This window comes from Staurois parvus, unplaced genomic scaffold (assembly GCF_062004578.1).
Source record: "Staurois parvus isolate SC_StPar_1 unplaced genomic scaffold, SC_StPar_1.0 ptg000444l, whole genome shotgun sequence".
Lineage (NCBI taxonomy): Eukaryota > Metazoa > Chordata > Amphibia > Anura > Ranidae > Staurois > Staurois parvus.
Genome location: NW_028318240.1, coordinates 842,985 through 864,566, shown reverse-complemented (window position 1 = coordinate 864,566; position 21,582 = coordinate 842,985). Strand labels below are relative to the sequence as shown.

At 44.7% G+C, this 21,582-nt stretch overlaps 1 protein-coding gene across 1 annotated transcript in view; it reads left to right on the top strand.

Moving 5' to 3' along the window:
• LOC149453935 (venom factor-like) overlaps positions 1-21,582 on the top strand; it is a 251,889-nt gene that overhangs the window by 213,516 nt on the left and 16,791 nt on the right. The window contains exons 34-38 of the mRNA XM_089688006.1: positions 1,410-1,497; positions 1,957-2,046; positions 3,907-4,012; positions 8,192-8,281; positions 12,664-12,750. Of these exons, the coding sequence (XP_089544132.1) occupies positions 1,410-1,497; positions 1,957-2,046; positions 3,907-4,012; positions 8,192-8,281; positions 12,664-12,750 (461 nt within the window). The remainder of the gene's footprint in view (positions 1-1,409; positions 1,498-1,956; positions 2,047-3,906; positions 4,013-8,191; positions 8,282-12,663; positions 12,751-21,582) is intronic.

Genomic DNA, 21,582 nt, shown 5'->3' with positions numbered 1-21,582 from the left:
TAGCAGGCAGGGCTGACACCAATCTTGTGTGTAAACATTTACAAATACACACTTTAATCTTTAACCCCTAAAACATAACCTCAATCTACGCCAGTCCCATTAGCACTGATGATGTAGTAGAGGTAAACATGTCATGTATTTCAATGTATCTATGCCAAAACATAACAAAGACAAAACGTTTGATTGCTAAAATAATTGGCACCACATTATTGGCTCGGAAAATGCTGTGCCAAAAGGATCCAGAAAAAAAGGACGCGTATTCAACCCCATTACAACAACCAAGTTACTGCAATTTTCTGCAACCCATTACAGCCAATCAACTTTGAGCTTACTGTTCAGTTAACCACTTCCCGACCGGCCGTTGCATATAAACGGCCGGACGGTGGCAGTACAGGGTCGGGTGGCCGTTTATGAACGGCCTCCCCGCACCCTGCTTGTGCGCGCTCCCTGGGAGCGCGCAGCACTGCGATCCGGTGCCCGCTGTGTCCTCCGGACACAGTGAAACACTGATCGTCGGACGGGACCTCTGTACGAGGTCCCGATCATGTGATCACTGATTGGCCAATCAGTGATCACATGCAAAGTAGTAAGCAAGATGTCACTTGTGACATTGCTTACTACATGTGAAATCTGTGAATGATCACAGAGGTCACATGGTACAAGGCTATTCACAACAGTCTTGTACCATGTGACAAGGTGTGACCAATCACAGCTCACTCAGTACTTCTCAATGACTGCCAGAATGCAGACAGAGAGAAAGAGAAATGATTGCTTTTACATCCTATATGGGTGTAAAAGCAATCATTGTAAAAAAAAAAAAAAAAATCTTCATCACCCCCCACAAGTAGTACAGTGTCACCATGGTGACACTGTACTGCTAGGGTGACAATATGTAAAAAAAAAAATAATAATAATAATATAAAAAAATAAAATAAAAATGTAAAAAAAAGTTTAAAAATTATAATTTTTGGTTATAAACTAATTTGTTTTTGTTTTTTACTAAAAAGATAACGGAATACATTTTGGCAAAGATTTATGATGAAATATTATTTATTTGCAAAATTTTATAAAAAAAACACTTTTGTTCAAATTTTTTGGACTTTTTCATTTACATAGCAAAAAAAATAAAAATCCCAGCGGTGAATAAATACCACCAAAATAAAGCTTTATCTGTCTCAAAAAAATGGTAAAAAATTAATTTGGGTACAGTGTTGCATGACTGCGCAATTGTCATTCAAATTGTGATAGCGCTGAAAGCTGAAAATTGCCCTGGACAGGAAGGGGGTGAAAGTGTCCGGTCTGGAAGTGGTTAAAGGTGATTGTTTGGGTGACTGAACTTTGCATTGATTTGTTTCCATGGTTCTTTGTTCCAGCCTATGAGTATAAGCAAATGATGTTCTCGTTCTCAGATACCGTGGAGGCCAAGACCTTACCATGTCTATTTTGGACGTGGCCATGATGACAGGATACTCTCCAGATGTTAATGACTTAAAGCAGGTGAGCACTGAGGAACACTTGATCCACCAATTATATTTCTGAAAAGAAAGTAATACGAGAATATAAAAGATTTGCTGTTGTATACTAAAAGTTGAGAGCTGGATCGATTAGTCACTTACTGTAAGTAGTGTATGACAAGCTGACATAATAGACGTAACCCTTCCTAGATGGAACAAAATTCGTCCAGTTCAGCAGTATGGCCACTAATCTATGGACTGACTTATGTACAGCCGCCCTGCTGGAAAATTTCATGTATTCTGATGTTGGAAAGTCTGTAGGAGTATTTCCCCATCCACCTTAAAGGATAAGTTCACCTTTGGAACATGTTACATGTCCTGGTTCCTTACGTTTTGCTGATCTATCTAGTTAACCTTAGAAGCACATCAATAGAGTTTTTTTTCCATTTGGACTGTAATGATATTTGTTGAACAGTTTGTTAATAAATGGTTTATACTGCAGCTTAAAAACAGAGTGGACCGATACATTTCAGAATTTGAGATCAACAAAGGAGCAAGTGATAGAGGCACTCTCATCATATACCTGGACAAGGTAAGATGAAGTCAGAACTGGATCCTATGGGAAAATATTAGCTATTTAGATTACCTTAAGTTAGTGAATGGATCAGCTTATTGTAAATAATCTTACTGACTGTTTATAAACCTTTTTTCTATGTATCGTATTCAAATCTAGGTGTATACAAGTAATCATATTGCTTGTTATATATGCAGGTTCTGCTTCCTGCTTAAAGCAGACCTTGCATTAACCACTTGCCCTCCAGTGGATTTCCCCCCCTTCCTGACCAGGCCATTTATTGCGATACGGAGCTGTGTTATTTTAACTGACAATTGCGCGGTCATGCAAAGCTGCATCCAAATTAAATTTACGTCCTTTTTTCCCCACAAATAGAGCTTTCTTTTGGTGGTATTTGATCACCTGTACATTTTTGATTTAAGAAACAAAAAAAAAAAAGACAGACAATTTTGAACAAAAAAACTATATTTTGACTTTTTGCTATTAAACATGTCCAGTAAAAAATTTTAAAAAATCAAATTTCGTCATAAATTTAGGCCAAAATGTATTCTGTGACATGTCTTTGCTAAAAAAAAGTCCCAATACATGTAAGTTAATTGGTTTACATGAACGTTCTAGCGTTTACAAATGGCGATATATACTGGAATTTTTTTTTTCAGTTAGGTTCCCCATTGACAGCTGAATGTAAGCCCTTCATGTCTGGTATGGATTTGGAGGGGAACCCCAAAAATCTATATGAGATCCTTATCTGAGCATGCAGCCTAGCAGGTCAGGAAAGGGGGGGGAGCGAGCGCCTCCCCCGAACCATGGGGGGGTGCTTTGGGGTAGGGGGGGCTCTCCCCCCAAAGCACCTTGTGCCCATGTTGATGGAGAAAAGGGCCTCTTCCCCTATGTAAAGGAGTATGGGGTACATGGTACCACTACTCATTCACAAAAAAAAAGGGTAGTATAAAAAATTACAGAAGACAGTCTTTGACAAGTCCTTTATTAAAAAAAAAAAAAAAAAAACCCCTCCAAAGTTGATCCAACGTCAATCACGATGTCCACTGCCATCGCCGAGCCGAAAATGAAACAAAAAAAAAAAGGCTCTGGCTCCCGGCCGTCTAACAGCTGCACCAACCTGATAGTTCTTAAATACTGTGATAACATCACAAGGGAGAGGAGTTATTAGGTGATTAACCAAAGCATTGCACCTGATCTGTGGTCAGGTGCATTGCTTTGGCCAATAACAATGCACTGTCAGGGCGCAGTGCATTGTGGGGCGCGACGGGTGAACAGACCTCCGAACACCCTTACTGTTCATGTGTTTCCCAAATATACGAACAGCCAATCGACTTGAACATCAGGCCCAACCCTAATCTTCAGTCTGCTCTGGCAGTGGGCAGTCGTGAATGAAACAGAGAGCGGCATTGACTAGAAGACGTTAGCTGTGCCACTCTTTGCAACAATACACTGTAAGCATAGGGTGCTGTGCTAAGGAGGCGGGGCCATGACACCCTGCGCTCACAGTCTTCTGGATTGATTGGAGCTTGTTGTCATTCAACCCAGAAGACATCTTGTGACAAAACAAAAGAAAACTGTTGGGGAAATTCAGCCTGGAGTTGGGCTATAAATAAATAAATGAAATTAGAAAATATACTTACCTCACCACCAGCTTCCACCTGTGGTACCTAAGCGAAGGTGATGTCAATCTAAGTGGCTAATTGTTTTTATCTCTCTACTTCATTCACAACGATCCTGACTAGGCAGCCTGATCAGTTGATGTCCAACAGAGGAAGAATCTGCAATGCATATAAAATACCAAAATACATAGCAGCAAAGATGTGACTGAAAAATGCCCCCCGTGTGTGTTTATTTACCCGACTAACTTCTATTCAGATTTCTCATACAGAGGAAGAATGTCTGAAGTTCGTTGCTCACAGGTACTTTGACGTGGGTCTCGTCCAAGCTGGGTCCGTCTCTATCTATGACTATTACTCACCAGGTAAACTTCCAGAGATAAAAAATATCTATCATCAACCAGATTAAAATCCGCTCTTGCCAAACCTGTTCTAAAAATGCATAAAAATAATAATAATCATCGTAAAATAAAATAATAAAAGTAAATAATGAATAATCAATCAAATACCCAAACCATTGCTCCATTTACCCAAAATGTAAAGAATACTTATTAAAAGTGATAAACCAATGTTCATTGATGCTACCCTAATCGAAATCTAAACATCATAAATCACATCTGCATTATTATTATTATACAGGATTTATAGAGCCCCAACAGTTTGCTCAGCGCTTTACAAAATAACGGGAGACAATACAGCAGCAATACAGTTCAATACAAGAGGGATAGGAGGGCCTGATCCTGGGAGCTTACAATCTAGGAGGGAGGGGCTAGTGGTACAAAAGGTAGTAACTGTGGGGGATGGACTGGTTGGAAAAGTAGAAGATTCCAGTATTAGCTGAGGGCAGGATAGGCTTCCCTGAAGAGAGAGGTTTTCAGAGATTGCCTAAAAGTGAGCAGAGTAGGCGATAGTCTGATAGATTGGGGTAGAGAGTTCCAGAGGATTGGGGAAGCTCTGGAGAAGTCCTGGAGAGGAGCATGGGAGGAGGAGACAAGGGAGCTAGAGAGTAGGAGGTCTTGCAAGGAGCGGAGAGTTTGGGTGATATTTAGAGACAAGATTGGTGATGTAATTTGGGACAGAGTCATAAATGGCTATATACGTTATTGTTAATGTTTTGAATTTTATCCGTTGGGCAATGGGAAGCTAGTGGAGGGATTGGCAGAGAGGGGTGGAGGACACTGAGTGGAGGCCAGTGGAGGGATTGGCAGAGAGGAGTGGAGGACACTGACTGGAGGCCAGTGGAGGGATTGGCAGAGAGGGGTGAAGGACACTGAGTGGAAGCCAGTGGAGGAATTGGCAGAGAGGGGTGGAGGACACTGAGTGGAGGTCAGTGGAGGGATTGGCAGAGAGGGGTGGAGGACACTGAGTGGAAGCCAGTGGAGGGATTGGCAGAGAGGGGTGGAGGACACTGAGTGGAGGTCAGTGGAGGGATTGGCAGAGAGGGGTGGAGGACACTGAATGGAGGTCAGTGGAGGGATTGGCAGAGAGGGGTGGAGGACACTGAGTGGAGGTCAGTGGAGGGATTGGCAGAGAGGGGTGGAGGACACTGAATGGAGGTCAGTGGAGGGATTGGCAGAGAGGGGTGGAGGACACTGAGTGGAGGTCAGTGGAGGGATTGGCAGAGAGGGGTGGAGGACACTGAGTGGAAACCAGTGGAGGGATTGGCAGAGAGGGGTGGCAGATACAGAACGGTTAGTAAGGAGAATGAGTCTGGCAGCAGCATTCATGATAGACTGAAGAGGGGATAGCCTGCGATGAGGTCGGCCAATGAGGAGGGAGTTACAATAGTCAAGGCGAGATATAACCAGGGAGTGAATAAGTTGCTTAGTGGTTTCCGTGGTTTCCATGGTTAGGATAAGAAAGCCTAAAACAGATATGAGGTAGCCTTGTGAATCTTTCTCCTTTCCAATATTAATTCATTCACATCTAAAAGTGAAATATTGAAAAAATAACAATAAATCACATTAAATATAGGAGGTGATTTTCTAAACCTGGAGAGTACAATTAAGCTTTGACAAAAGAAAAACCTGGAAGCTGATTGGTTTCTATGAAGAACTGCACCAGATTTTGCACTCTCCAGCTTTAGTAAATCAACCCCATAATGTCCATATAAACTTAAAAGTCCAAAAGCACCAGTGAAAAGTGTAGACAGTGCTCCATACAAATATGGCATCAAATTTTATATATAACAGTTCTGCTCAGCCTCTCCCCAGCATTCAAACTCATTCACCATCTCATATTGCCTTTCATGTTTCTGATCGGCAAATACAGCTTTCCGAGATGTAAATTCCAGCCTCCCTCCCCTTTAAGGAGTCCATCAAGTAGCCCACATCAAAAAGAAAAAGACAGAACAGTACTGTAACATTTATTCATAGCCCAGCTAATCCTACTCACAAACAATAAAAAAAACTTCCATCAGTCATCCAAATAACAAGTGTTGTTGGCGCCAGACTTCTCACACCTTCCTCCCCCCCCCCCCGCCAGTATGCTGAACACTCTGCGTCTCACCCAGTCTCCGCCCATGACGTCCGGTACATTACTTCTGGGATGTGGTCTGACATCACTTCCAGTTGCCATGTGGTCCGTTCCTAACGCATTTCGTCCTTGTGATTTTCTGAAAGGGCCCAGCTGCACTGTATAGCAATACTGGTCAAACACCTATTCATTGGGACGGGTTAATCCCAGAACTTCTGGACATAACCAATCACCTACTCTATAAATAAATACCTATTCTCTCGACTATCAATAAATAAATGATATAAATAATAATAATAAATAAAATATGTGTACCACAAGGTGTCAGTACATTTTTGGTCCGTTTTTAACTCTACAACCTCCAACAAGCTCCAGTTTCCTCCCAAACTTTGTGTTCAATCTGATTTTAATAAAGAGTTTCATATAAACATGATAAAGAATAGAAACAAAATATTGAGCAAACAGATAACAAATCCAACCTATTACAACATTATTATACCAAATAAAAGGAAATCATATCACTGACTCTGTAAACAGAAATGGCTGCATGTAAAGGTCAGAAAACAGAGCTGACCCAACATAGGATAAATTACAAGGCCAGTCAATGTGGCCAATCAATGTGAAAATTTAACTGTCCCTCCCAAACCTTTCAAAATGCTAATTTTCTAAAAGTCAGAGCTTGAGCATATCTCCACCCAATATTTAATGCTAGCTCCTTTAAACAGGTTATATAGGTTAGTTGTGGGTAAAGCGCCTAAGCTCTTACCGTTAAAAAAGAGTGCTCTTGGTTACAACATTAAATCTACATTCGCAAATCCATGTTCTTCTAAGCTGTCTTAGGACAGGTTTACTTTAAAGTCAACATTATTCAAAAAATTTTGTTTATACTGTTGCGTGGAAGAAAGTATGCATGGGGAAGCTTTTATCAACTCTTAATCACTCACTGGGTCCTTTGTTGGTTGATAGCCCTCACTTCCTGGAGACACAGGTCATAGGGACTATTCTGACTCAACTACAGGATGATAAACCTTATCTCCCATGATGTATACAGCTATACCACGTGGTGTTGAATTTATCCCTTGCATCGGGTCAGATAGTTTAACTCAATGAATAAACTCACATGTTGAGGAAGTCAGATGAGGAAACCCATTTGAATGTTCCATTTAATGGCGAATATTCATAGGTAGAAAAACGTTAATGTTGTAGCCTCATGGATGATGCATTCAGGGGGGAGGGATATACACAAGTACGGTGAGAGAAAGAGTTCAGCTTAGACAGAAGGAGACAGCTTAAAGACCCAGAAGAATAATAAACAAGTAATGGTCACAGATAAATAATAAATCAAATAGTGTAACACAACAGGGACAGAAAATAAGGGATAATGTCACCTGGGGGTTCTAATACCCTACTGCATTCAAAGTAAAAAGGTCATACTTAAATAATCTCATCTTAAAGAACTTTATAGAAAGCTGAGAATAGGTACAAGGAACACAACAGTCCCTCCAAAGCCACCTTCCTCTGATGCATTTTGTCTCTCCCCTGAGCTTTGGTCACAGAGATTTCATGTTGAAGAGGTTTCAGCACAAAATAGGGCAGGAGGGACGAGGATGGTTGAGATGGGCACAGTCCAGAAATTCAAACAATAAAGGTCTCAGATGCCACCCAGAAGTCTGATGCCGGCAACAATTCAACTTCCTGGAGCAGTACCAGTCCCATTGTCCAGAGAGAAGCCTAGAGTCAATAGAGAGTCAGTCCCAATGCTTAGACAGCAGCACACAACCAAAAAAGAATGACAAGACCCAGCATTTCTTAGTTGTTCCACAGTGATAGAAATTAAAGGGACTGTTACAACAGATCATTCTTTCTGGGATTAACATGTTGTCTCCTGCAAGGAAGGGTAAAGCATTGTTTGGAGGAATTACTGTAAGCTCCTTTTAAATGTTACTTGTAAATGTTCCATTGTATGTCAGTTATCATTCATGCACTTAACATGAAAAATATATCTTGTGCTTGATCCACTATAAAGCCTTCCTGTCTGATGACTGATATAATCTTCTCTGCTTTTCCAGAAACTCGATGCACCAAGTTCTACCACACAGTAGAAGGTGACCATTTGTTGGGACGCATTTGTCAGGGAGACGTGTGTCGTTGTTCTGAAGGTAAGGTCCACTAAATCAATGGTACATCATCCTGGCAATGCATTTCTTAGTGAAGTAGAATTTATCTTGACTGTCTCCTAATCACAAGGCCTAGAAACTGAGCTCATAATGTGCAAAAGTATTGGCAAACAAAGGTACATAGCTGTTGAAAAACAAAATATGTGTGCAGCGGAAATTGTTTCTGAGGATAATACACTGCTCAAAACAAATGAAAGGAACACTTTGAAAACACATCCAATCTCAATGGGGAAATATATCATGTTGGATATCTACACTGATATGGACTGGGTAACGTGTTAGGAACGTAAGGATGACCCATCATTTGATGGAAATGAAGATTATCAACCTACAGAGGACTGAATTCAAAGACATCCCAAAAATCAAAGTGAAAAAATGATGCAGCAGGCTAGTCCATTTTGCTGAAATTTCATTGCAGCAACTCAGAATGGTCCTCAGTAGTTGGTATGGCCCCCATGTGCTTGTATGCATGCCTGACAAAGTCAGGGCGTGCTCCTAATGAGACGACGGATGGTGTCCTGGGGTATTTCCTCCCAGATCTGGACCAGGATATCACTGAGCTCCTGTACAGTCTGAGGTGCAACCTGACGGTGTCTGATAGACCAAAACATGATATCCCAGAGGTGTTCTATTGGATTTAGGTCAGGCGAGCAAAGGGGACATTCAAGGGTATCAATTCCTTCATCATCCAGAAACTGCCTATATACTCTTGTCACATGAGGCCAGGCATTGTCGTGTACCAGAAGAAACCAAGGACCTACCAGTGCAGGGTCTGACAATGGGTCCAAGGATTTCATCCCGATACCTAATGGCAAACAGGGTGCCATTGTCTAGCCTGTAGAGGTCTGTGCGTCCCTTCATGGATATGCTTCCCCAGATCTTCACTGACCCACCCTGGAAGTGCTCATCCTGTTCCTCCTTGCACAAAGGAGCAGATACCAGTCCTGCTGATGGGTTAAGGACCTTCTATGGCCCTGTTCAGCTTTCCTAGAGTAACTGCCTTTCTCCTGGAATCTCCTCCATGCTCTTGAGACTGTGCTGGGAGACACAGCAAACCTTCTGGCAATGGCACAGCAAATCCTCTGGCAATGGCACATATTGATGTGCCATCCTGGAGGAGTTGGACTGCCTGTGCAACCTCTGCAAGGTCCAGGTATCACCTCATGCTACCATTAGTAACATTGACCCTAGCCAAATGCAAAACTAGTGTAAAACAGTCAGAAAAGATGAGTAGGGGAAAAAAATGTCAATGGCCTCCACCTGTAAAACCATTCCTGTTTTGGGGGTTGTCTTATTCTTGCCCATCAAGTGCACCTGTTGTTAATTTCATTAACACCAAAGCAGCTGAAACTGATTAACAACCCCCTCTGCTGCTTAACTGACCAGTATCAATATCTCAGGAGTTTAATTGACTTGATGCCATACAAAAAGTGTTCCTTTAGTGTTTTTGAGCAGTGTGTATATAGGCATGTTTTGCCACTAGCCTATCTATAGGAAGGTGAATCTGCTTCCTCCACTGGAAGGTAGCCCCCGACCAGAGCGGTTTCATAGCCTGAAGAGGAAGTCAGGAGAAACTCGGTTTCCTGGTTCCTTGAGGCAGTGTTCCAGTTGACATCTGCGGCCATCTTTGGGTCAGCAGAGTCTTTATAAGTCCCTACCCCCAGGTTTTGCCTCCCATTTTGCGAAGCGGCTAGAATAGGGAATTGGAGCACCCATTTGTCAGAGAAAGTGATAGCAGCAGGCAAAGGTTCCAGATAAGTAGGGACAGGCTAGGAACTCGCAATCTCTTACTGTAGCCTCCCCTTTGGGACCGGACTGGCCAGGCCACATTCTGCCCTCTGAAGGCAGACACTGTCAGTACATCTTTACCCACGGCCTCTCTGCCTTGAACTGAACTGTGAGTGTTATCCTAAGCTGCGCTCTCCCATTGGGGTTGTTTGTTGTTGGCAAGTTCTGAATTTATCTACAGCCAGCCTCTGTGTCTTCACTGTCACTGCATCCCGCTGCACCTACCCACATATCTCTCATCTTTACAAAATTAAAAAAAAACCGGACACATTAGAACCTGACCACAACATGTCAATTTTGTACCGTACCACAACTGACTTTATAAAAATATTGAGGTAAGCTCAGACAGACGTAAAAAAAGAGTGCTTGGTGCCCTTTTAAGTCTCCTTTAAATCCTTCTCCTAGTAGCTCAGTAAAAACGTCCATACTTATTGGGTTTTGCTCTTCTTGTGTGTGCATGCACTGTTTGAGCCTTGCCATTCCCTCTGATTTCAGTGGTTTCCCCCAGTTAGAACATTTACAGCACAAGTAGAATGAAGCCTGCATGCAATGGGCTCTTGGCGCCATTTTCCATCTGGTGGCTATGTGAACTTACTGTTGGCACAACAAAGCTGACTGTGACTTGACCTAACCTTTGGAAGTCCTCTTGCTAAGCATGGAGCTCTTCTACAGTATACCTTGGGTTTCTTGGCTTCACATTATTGCGTTAAGCATAACTGTTCCCAAAAATGGAGTCACTATACAAGGAGAAATTGTGTATCAGCCTAACTGTGTAGAGCAGTGGTGGTGAAAATTATAGAGGACCTCAAGTGTGACCGCTGGCACTTCTAGAGGGCCACACAGTAGCAGCACATTTTCATGTATCACATCAAATTAGGCAGTCTATTCAAGGAAAATGGGCTATAATGGAGCTTAATGCCCCAAACTTTTGGTACTGCTGCTTTTTTTTTGCACTGTACCACAATGCTGAAAAAGTTGGAGTGCAATAACCCTCAGCATTGGTGTCAGTGGTAGTAGTAATAACACGCAGCTTTAGTGTCAGTGGCAGTAATAATAACCCCTAGCATTGGTGTAAGTGAGTGCAATAATAACCCCCCACATCAGTGTCAGTGAGTGTAATAATACAATAACAATACCCAGCAAATGTATTAATGTATGTAATAATCACCCCCAGCCTTGGTGTCAATGAGTGAAATAACTCTCATCATTCGTATCAGTGAGGTGTCAGTGAGTGCAATATTAACCCTCAACATTGGTATCCGTGGATGCAATAATAACCCCCCATCATTGGTATCAAGGGATGCAATAATAACCCCCCATCATTGGTGTCAAAGAATGCAATAATAACCCCCATTATTGGTGTCAGTGGATGCAATAATAACCCCCATTATTGGTGTCAGTGGATGCAATAATAACCCCCATTATTGGTGTCAGTGTATGCAATAATAACCCCCCCATCATTGGTGTCAAGGAATGCAATAATAACCCCCATTATTGGTGTCAGTGGATGCAATAATACCACTCTCATCATTGGTGTCAGTTGATGCAATAATAACCCCCTATCATTGGTGTCAAGTAAAGCAATAATAACCCCCATTATTGGCGTCAGTGTATGCAATAATAACCCCCATTATTGGTGTCAGTGTATGCAATAATAACCCCCCATCATTGGTGTTAAGGGATGCAATAATAACCCCCCCATCATTGGTGTCAGTTGATGCAATAATAACCCCCCATCATTGGTGTCAGGTAAAGCAAAAATAACCCCCATTATTGGTGTCAGTGGATGCAATAATAACTCCTCACCATTGGTGCCAAGAGATGAAATAATAACCCCCATTATTGGTGTGAGTGGATGCAATAATAACCCCCCATCATTGGTGTCAAAGCAATAACAACCCCCATTATTGGTGTCATTGGGTGCAATAATAACCCCCCATCGTTGGTGTCAAGGATGCAACAATACCCCCCCATCATTGGTGTCAAGGATGCAGTAATAACCCCCCTTCACTGGTGTCAACTAATGCAATAATAACCCCCCATCATTGGTGTCAATTAAAGCAATAACAACCCCCATTATTGGTGTCATTGGGTGCAATAATAACCCCCCATCGTTGGTGTCAAGGATGCAATAATACCCCCCCATCATTGGTGTCAAGGATGCAGTAATAACCCCCCTTCACTGGTGTCAACTAATGCAATAATAACCCCCCATCATTGGTGTCAGTGGATGCAATAATTACCTCCACAATTGATGTGAACCTAATCATTTCACCTGCAGCAGTTAGAGGCTATTGCTCATAATACATTTACTAGGGGACAATTTATGAAACCTGTATTAAAAAAATAAAAAGAATCAAAGTGGAGTTGCTGCCCTTGCCATGCCATTTCATGTATAACCTTCGCTCTGATCCCATTTTTTTCTCCAGTTTTTGCAGAAAAAAACTGAAAATAAATAATAAAGCAGAAGCATAAAATACTAAAAAATAAGGACGTACTATTATGGATTGGACAGAAAGAAAAATGGGGGGTATGTTACTTTGTTCTTCTCTTACCCTGACTTTTCTTTCTTAAAGGTAACTGCTTGAATGCACAGATATCTGGCAAAAGCTACACTGCTTTAGAGCGAAAAGAAAAAGCGTGTGAAGTTGGGATGGACTATGGTGAGATATATGACTGTTAGATATCTGACTTCTGGTTATCGTCCATCATTAACATCTCCCGACTTGACTATTGCAACTCCCTCCTCACTGGCCTACCCCAACACAGGCTATCCCCTCTTTAGTCTATCCTGAATTCTGCGGCCAGACTCATCCACCTTACCAACTGCTCCGTTTCCGCCACCCCCCTCTGTCATTTCCTCCACTGGCTTCCTATTGCCCAACGCATAAAATTCAAAATATTAACATTAAGGTACAAAGCTGTTGATAACACTGCCCCAAACTACATCACCGACCTGGTATCCATCTACCACCCAAAACGCACACTCCGCTCCTCACAAGACCTCCTTCTCTCCAGTTCCCTGGTTTCCTCCTCCCATGCCTGTCTCCAGGGCTTCCCCCATCCTCTGGAACTCCCTACCCCAATCCATCAGACTATCACCTTCCCTCCTCACCTTCAGGCGCACCCTGAAAACCCATCTCTTCAGAGAAGACTACCCCACCCTCACCTAATATGCTGATCTCCTCCACTCTTCCAACCACTCCATCCCCCACAGCTATTTCCTCCTGTACCACTCTCCCCTCCCTCCTAGATTGTAAGCTCCAAGGAGCAGGGCCCTCTAATCCCTCATGTATCGCATTGTATTGTTACTGTACTGTCTCACATTATAATGTACAGCGCTGAGCAAACTATTGTCGCTATATAAATATTGTACAATAATTCCTAGATTGTAAGCTCGAAAGAGCAGGGCCCTTGATCCCCTCATGTTTTGCATTGTATTGGTATTGTTCTGTCACATGTTCTGTCCCCCTTTGTAATGTACAGCGCTGAGCGAACTATTGGCGCTTTATAAATACTGTATAATAATAATAATAATAACAATGTGCGGACACAAAAAGGTTACTTGTAAAGGGCAAATTTCAGTCAGTGGCAAATTTGTTGCTCCTGATTTCTGATTAGACATGTGCAGTTTGCTTTGTTTGCATACATTTTTCGGGACTAAAATTTCATTTCCGGAGATTCGGATCTATCCAAATTCCATAGAAACAAATGGAAACTAATCCGAATAAAGTTCTAACGGAAAAAAACTCGAATGCATTTGTTCATTAGTTTCATTCGGATGACGTCATTTTCTAATTTGTTTCAAAAATGATCTGAATTCATTGTGAATAGCTGTGGTTGTTAAGGCCGCCACGTCCTGAACAGCCACGACTCATTTGCTATCAGCGGGATTCCTCGCTGTCAGCTGTAAACAAAAAAAGCGTTGGTAAAAAAAAAAATGTATTTAAAAAAAGAACAGTGTGGGGATCCCCAACAGTTCATACCACGCCCCTTGGGTCTAGTATGGATTTTAAATGGAATCCCACGTCAAAAGTAAGGGAAAAAATGGTGCTTCCCCCCAAACCCAGACCAGACCCTTATCTGATTATGCAGCCTGACAGGCCAGGAAAGGGGGCGCAAGTGATCGTCTCCCCCTCCTGAACCATACCAGGCCACATACCCTCAACACGGGGGGGGTGCCTTGGGGGAGTGGGGCTTCCCCAACCCAAAGCGCCTTGTCCTCATGTTGATGGGGACAGGGGCCTCTTCCCCACAACCTCGGGCGGTGGTTGTGGGGATCTGCAAGTGGAGGGATTTTCAGAATCTGGATGTGGAGTATGGGGTACATGTCTCCTGAAGTAGATCCAATGTCAATCACAATTAACGGCGACCAGCACCCAAAAAAAAAACCCTGCTGCCCACCGCACACCAGGGATGTATTTACCACAAGGCAAACAAGGTACTTGCCTAGGGCAGCATTTTTTCGCTCCCCCAAACGAAGGGACACGCACGGCATAGGGACCAGGTGGGATCTGAGAGAGGCTGTGGGCTGCTTGATGGTGTATGCAGAGCCTGGTTCTCATTCCAGGGGATGTCTGGAGCTATGAAAGTGAGTGTTTTTCTCTCTCTCACTGAGGGATGGGGTGGTCAGTGTATGGAGGGTGGTTGTAGTGGAAGGCTTTCTCTTTGTCAAGGGGGAGGGGGTGTAGGGGGTGGTGGTGTTATTTGGTGTCAGGCTCTCTCCATGGGGGGACACGGACAATTTTAGGGTTACCTAGGGCAGCACAAAACCTAAATACACCACTGCCACACACGACGTGTCCCAGTCAGAGACACGCCAAATGACAGGCGAATATGGGGGCACCCCCATGTCTACCAGTTTTGGGCAAGTGTCCCTCAATGCAACACATCACTCTCAGAATGACAGGTAGACATGGGGGTGGGGTTGCCCGGTATATTGACTAAATGAATGCAAAACGTTATCTGGTTGGATAAAGTGGAGATGTGGGCCCATGATATCACAATCTCTACCTCTTCCAATCACAGAATGCTTTGCACCTATTGAGAAAATGCAAAGTGTTCTCCAGATGGAGCCCATGCCAAATGAGCAACCTCGTGTATTCAGTAAGCAGCAGAGCATCCATTTGACACCAGACCCAGAAGTTAGTGGAAATTACTAGTGGTGAGTACTACAGTGATTTCCAACTTCCAGAGGGGTTTGGCCATCTATGGTTTATGCATAGATACATAGGTCCAAGCTGGACCAATGCAACTATGCAACAAAATTGATACCTGGAATTCATTTTTCTTGTTCAAACAATTTTATTTTTTAACATGGAACAGCATAAAATAATAAGCAAAAGTATGGGTCATTGAAGGTGTACATTAATTGCACAGTAAGAAACCCAATAATACAAGGTCAGGCATCACTAATAAAGAGGACTATCAAATGGCAGTTAAGGCCTAACAAAATGGGGGGGGGAAAGGATGGGAAGGGGCATACGGCTGCACAGTAGGGGGAGAAGGGGGAAACCCGCAGTATGGTTAAGGAATGGTACCGTCAAACAAAAGATGCAGATTACGGATTGAGAAGGGAGTCATCAAAATTGGATGGAAGGAAATGCTCTACCCAGGGATTCCAAATCTTCTTGAACTTAGGGATGGAATCTAGGATAGTGGCTTCTATTTTTGCGTGAATCATTGCCTGAGTGACCCTATTCGAAACTGCAGTCATACTCAACGAGGGAGATTTCCATGATTTAGCGATAACCTGCTTGGCTGCGGTGGTGACTTGTAGAATAAGTTTGAAATGCGCCTTAGCGATGCCAGGTGGTCGCAGGTTAAGAAGCGCGACTAATGGATCGGGATAGAGGGTTACGGCACTGAGTGTAGATAATATTTTAAAAACCTCCACCCAAAATGCACGGACGATGGAGCAATCCCACCAAATATGGAAAAAAGTACCCAGGTCTGCGCAGCCCCTGAAACAAACTAAGGGGTAATCAGGGTTATATTTCGCAATTCTAGCCGGGACTAGGTACCAGCGGGTCAAAACTTTGTAATTGGTCTCCAGGGCCACAATATTCTGTGTCGACTCCTTGGTATTGGACCAAATAAGGTCCCAATCTGAGGGGTCAATTTGCCGTCCTAAATCCACTTCCCATTTATTTGTATATGATGGGAACGCTGAGGTAGTTGAAGTTGTGAAGAGGGAATATAAATAGGAGATGAGGCCCCGTCTATGGGGGTCCCTGAGGCAAGCTCGCTCAAAAGGTGACAAAGTAGGTGATGGGTTATGTGCCGTTGTGTACGGAGCAAAGAAATGCTTCAGCTGCAGATACTTGAATATCTCAGAGGCAGGGAGGTTATGGGATTCACATAGTGAGGCGAAGGATATGAATTTATTCCTGCATACGAAGTGTCGGGTCTGGGTGAGACCAGCCGTAGACCAGCGAGCAAAGACGTGTGGTGCGGACCAGGCTGGGGGGAAGGCTGGATTTCGAAGGTATGAAAGGAGGGGATTATGTGGTGATTGTAGATGGATAACGGGACTTCAATTTATCCCAGAGGGACAAAAAATGCGAGGTGATGGGATTCGCAATCGTGCTGCGATCAACACGTCTCAGCCAAAGAAGGTTTCCTGTACTAAAGGGGTCGCACTCAATGGATTCCAGAATGACCCACTGTGGGGTTTCATTGGTAGCATGATACTTTGGCAATTGTGCTACATGCGCCGCTTGGTAATACTTGCTAATTTCAGGGAGGCCCAGACCACCTTGAATTTTTGGTCGGTATAGAGTAGAGCAAGGAACACGGGGGCGGACTTTACCCCAAACATAGGAGGAAATACGGCGTTGCAATACGCGAAGGTAGTGAGAAGGTATTGGGATAGGGAGAACTCTGAAAAGGTAAAGGATTTTGGGGAGGATCGACATCTTCACACTAGCTATCCTGCCCAGCCAAGCCAACGGAAGGGAGGACCATTTGGTCATTAGTGCCGTTAGACGAGCTAGCATAGGAATGTAGTTAGCTGTATAGAGACCTGAAATATGCGGGGTGAATTTTATACCCAAAAAGGGAACAGAGTCTTGCGACCACGAGAACGGCAGGATCAATTTTAGATGGTTAAGTTCATTGGGTGGGAGTGAAATATTAAGTGCAAGTGACTTCTGGGGATTTATTTGGAGGCCCGAGAGCATCCCAAACCTATCAAGTAGCTGAAGAAGAGTAGGTGTGGATGTTAAGGGGGAGGTGAGAAAAAGTAAGACATCATCTGCGAATAAGCACAGTTTATGTGTGGTGCCTCCTATCTCAAGTCCGCGGATATCCGGGTCAGTCCTAATCAATAGGGCCAGCGGTTCTATAGCTAATGCGAAAAGCAGAGGGGATAGGGGACAACCTTGTCTGGTGCCACGCATAATTGGGAAAGGAGCAGATCGATGCCCTAAGTATTTGATCCTGGCCGAAGGGCCCTGGTAGAGAGAAAAGATCCAGGTTAAGAAATGCGGGCCAAAACCCCATCGGCGCAATATATAGTGTAGGTATGGCCACGAGACAGTGTCGAACGCTTTCCGTATGTCCAAGGACAAGAAGCAAGCAGGAATATTGCGAGTTTTGGCTAAGTGTGCTAAAAGGGATGCACGTCTGACGTTGTCCCCCGCTTGTCGGGTTGGTATGAAGCCGACCTGATCATTGTGGATTAGAGATCCAATACATGTATTGAGGCGAGTAGATAGGATTTTAGCTAGGAGTTTAACATCTACGTTAAGAATGGAGATTGGTCTATAATTGGACCATTGCGTGTCATCTGAGTTCGGCTTGGGTATCATAGAGATGTTGGCTTGCACTGTATCTGAGTTAAAGGTATGGCCTGAAAGTATGGCATTAAACGCATTAGTTATAACAGGCGTGAGAATGGGGGCAAACTTTTTATAATACGTGGCAGAAAAGCCGTCTGGTCCTGGGCGTTTACGGGGCTTTAGGGAGTTGATAGCATTTAAGGTTTCAATTACTGAGATAGGTCGCTCCAGTGCTCCTAAGTGATTCTCAGCCAATTTCGGGAAAGGAAGGGAAGCAAAAAGGGCATCAGCATGGGAAGAGTCAAAGGGCGTGGAGGCAGAGTAAAGGCGCGAGAGATGCTTGTGGAAGGTGTGCAGAATCCGTTCGGGGTTGCTAGTGAGATTCGCAGTTGAGGTCCGTAACCGTATGGGTCTAACAGTTTGGTCTAGTTTACGGAGAGAGAGAGCAAGGAAAGTGCCAGGTTTATTGACTTTAGTGTAGAATTTGTGTCGAGATCTGCGGATGGAGAGCTCGGCTTGGTCCGTGAGGAAGAGATCCAGGGCTAGCCGGGAGTGCTCGAGAGCTTCTTTGTTAGCAGGGGTGGGGGAAGTTTGGAAGGCGGCATGGGATTGGTCATAAGTTTGTTCAAGGAGGAGGCGTTTCTGCCTCCTCTCTCTACTCAGGAAAGAGGCTTTACTGATACAGAGTCCGCGAAGTACCGGTTTGTGTGCTTCCCATAGTAGAAGGGGGGAGATATCAGGGGTTTGATTGAAGGAGAGATAGTCCTTAAGCGCAGCTGCTATCTCTGAGCAATAAACTGGGTCAGCCAGCAGGCTTTCGTTAATGATCCAGGAGGGATCAGGGGGAGCTGGGGCCAAAGAAGCAATGGTAGTGACCACCGCACAGTGATCCGACCAAGGGATCGGTAGGATGTCAGAAGCTAAGATGCGGGGGGAAGAACTGGCGGTCAAAAAAATATGATCTATTCGCGAAAAAACCTTATGTGGGTGGGAGTAAAAAGTATACTGGCGTTTAGTGGGATTGAGTTCCCTCCAGGAATCAACCAAAGAGTAATGTTGCAGTATGGATTGGAAGGAGTGGTTGGGGGTGCGCGGAGAAGGTGATTGTGGGGATTTATCTAAGAAGGGGTATATTATATGGTTAGAGTCTCCACAGAGTATGAGCGTGCCTCGCTTATGATGATCTATAACCGAGAAGAGGTGGGAAAGGAACGGCAGAGGACCCTGGTTTGGAGCGTAATACGTGGCTGTGGTGACCTCAAAGTCCACCAACTGCCCAACCAGTATGATATAACGACCCTCAGGATCCTTAATCTCAGTTTGTAACTTAAAAGGAGTCGTACGGTGGAGGGCGACTAAAACCCCTATACACTTGGTGGCAGCAGAGGCCGCGTAGACCTGTGGGTAACGAGGGCCAAAGAATTTGGGAATAGAGGTAGGAGTGAAGTGTGTTTCCTGAAGACAGACTTTATGCGCATTATGCGACGCAAATGAGCGGAATGCTTTGTTGCGCTTCTGCGGGACGTTAAGACCCTGAACATTCAGGGTGAGAATATTCAAGGAACCCATGGGTAGAGCAAACAATGGGTAAGCGGACAGTGAGGTACCATCAAGAGGAATGTGATATCAATTTGACGCAGGGAGGGTATGCGGTTACTCGAGCTAAGCTTTAACGTGCAGTCGTATGCGAGAGCAAGGGTGGAGATGGGGGGAGGGGAGGGTATTCTATGATAGACACTGAAGGACATAAAAACCCCCCCAGGAAAGAGGGAAAAAAGGGAGAAAAAAAAAACAAACAACGGTCCCCGGGAGCACCCAAAACCTGGTGGCCCAGGGAGCGGAAGTAGCCCAGGTGGTGTAAAAAATGGAACACCAAGGGGGCTAGTGGTGAGTGCGCAGAAACGCAGGCGGCTAGGAAGACAGCATGTAGACAAAGGCATATTAAAGTGATCCTGGTAGGAAGAAAGCATCAAAACCAACAAGCAAAAAAGCCCGCAGAGCCCTGGCGCCGGTGGCCCCGGTCAACCTAGCCCGGCCCCAAAGAGGCCAGAGCCAAACCAACCGAAACGCCGGAACCGAGGGTCCGCCAGGCTAGGTAAAGGTGCAACAGCAGTCCAAACATGGCGAACATCAAACCAAACAATAGACCAATATGATTCCCAACCCGGGCAGCATGTATCCGGTGCTGGTCAGACTTAGGTAAAAAAACACAAAACAAAAAAAAAAACAACTGAAACACAACAGACCAGTATAAGGATACAAGGTTGCAACGACGACAGTCAGGTAGACAGTCAATTGACTAAACCCTGTGGGTGGCGACTGTGTGGGTGGTAACGGACCACCACATAAGGAGCAGGATTAAGGATCAAAGGTGGTCAACGGGATTCAGTCCATTGAATCTTGCGGTGAGGGAGCAGGAGAGGAAAAGCGTCCCCGCTTGTGTGCGTTTAGGTTAGGAATTCGTGACGGCTGGGATTTCTGCGGCGAGCATGACGCCGAACGCCTTCTGGAGGTCTCAATCTGTGCAGCGGGAGAGTGCAGCTGGAGGTTTCGTAGCGCGTCCTGAAGCTCGTCAGTAGTCTTGCATACGTGGTCACGGGCTTGATGGCGGAAGCGTACCGCAAAGGGAAAGCACCATTTATATGGTATACTATGCTGTTGTAGCACTAGCAAGTGCGGTTTCATAGCTCTGCGTTTGGTAATGGTAGTAGGGCAAAGGTCCTGAAACAACTGGTAATGTTGACCTTGAAACAGGAGGGACTCCGAATTGCGGGCGGCTTGTAGTAGTTGCTCCTTTGTTCGGAAAAAATGAAGTTTAGCTATGATGTCTCGCGGCGGGCCGTCAGTGCGCTTTGGAGCTAGTGCCCTGTGAACCCTATCCATCTCAAGGCGTTCTATTGGGATAGCGGGGGCGAGCTCTTGGAATAGCGCAGTAGCTGCAGATTGGACATCAATAATTGACTCGGGGAGGCCACGAATACGCACATTGGAGCGTCTGGCCCGGTTCTCAAAGTCCTCTAAGCGTGCCTGAAGTATAGCGTTTTCGTCACGCAGCAGGTCTAGCTCATCCCCTTGCGTTTGGAGAGATGCATCAAGGTCGTCCACCCTCTGTTCTAGGTCCGCAGTGCGTTGCCCCAACTCACGGATTTCCCTGGACAGCTGGTTAGTTATGCGGTCTGAGGTCTGTTTCAGGGCCTTATGTAGCATTATTTCAAAGCGAGCTAGAATGTCAGTGGTAGTAAGGTCAGGCGTCAAGACATGTTTGGGGGTCGCAGTGTCATCATCTGACTCACCCTCTGAAGAGCTTGGGCGGCTTGGCTGCTCCGTTTGCAGGGCTGCAGGGATGGATAAGGCTGGCTGGCTCTTGTGGTGCTCCGATGCGGCGGCCATCTTGGAGGAGGCACGAGCAAGGGCCTCCTTTATCGGCTTATGCGGCCGCGCCGCTTGATGTTTATTTGCCCCCCTGACCATATTGACAGGTGGCCGGGGGGTTGTGCTGCCGATCGGTGCCGCTCGTGGAGCGGTGTGGGGCCGGATCATGCGGCGGTGAGGCTGTCTTCCCTGCGGCGTGGAGGAGCCTCAGGGAGACATGTCCTGTGCCGTCAGCCGCGCATGCGCACCCACCGGGAATTCATTTTTAAAGGATGTTTAAACCTGAGACCACAAATGTAATATACAGTTGTGTTCAAAATAATATCAGTCAGACATCACTAA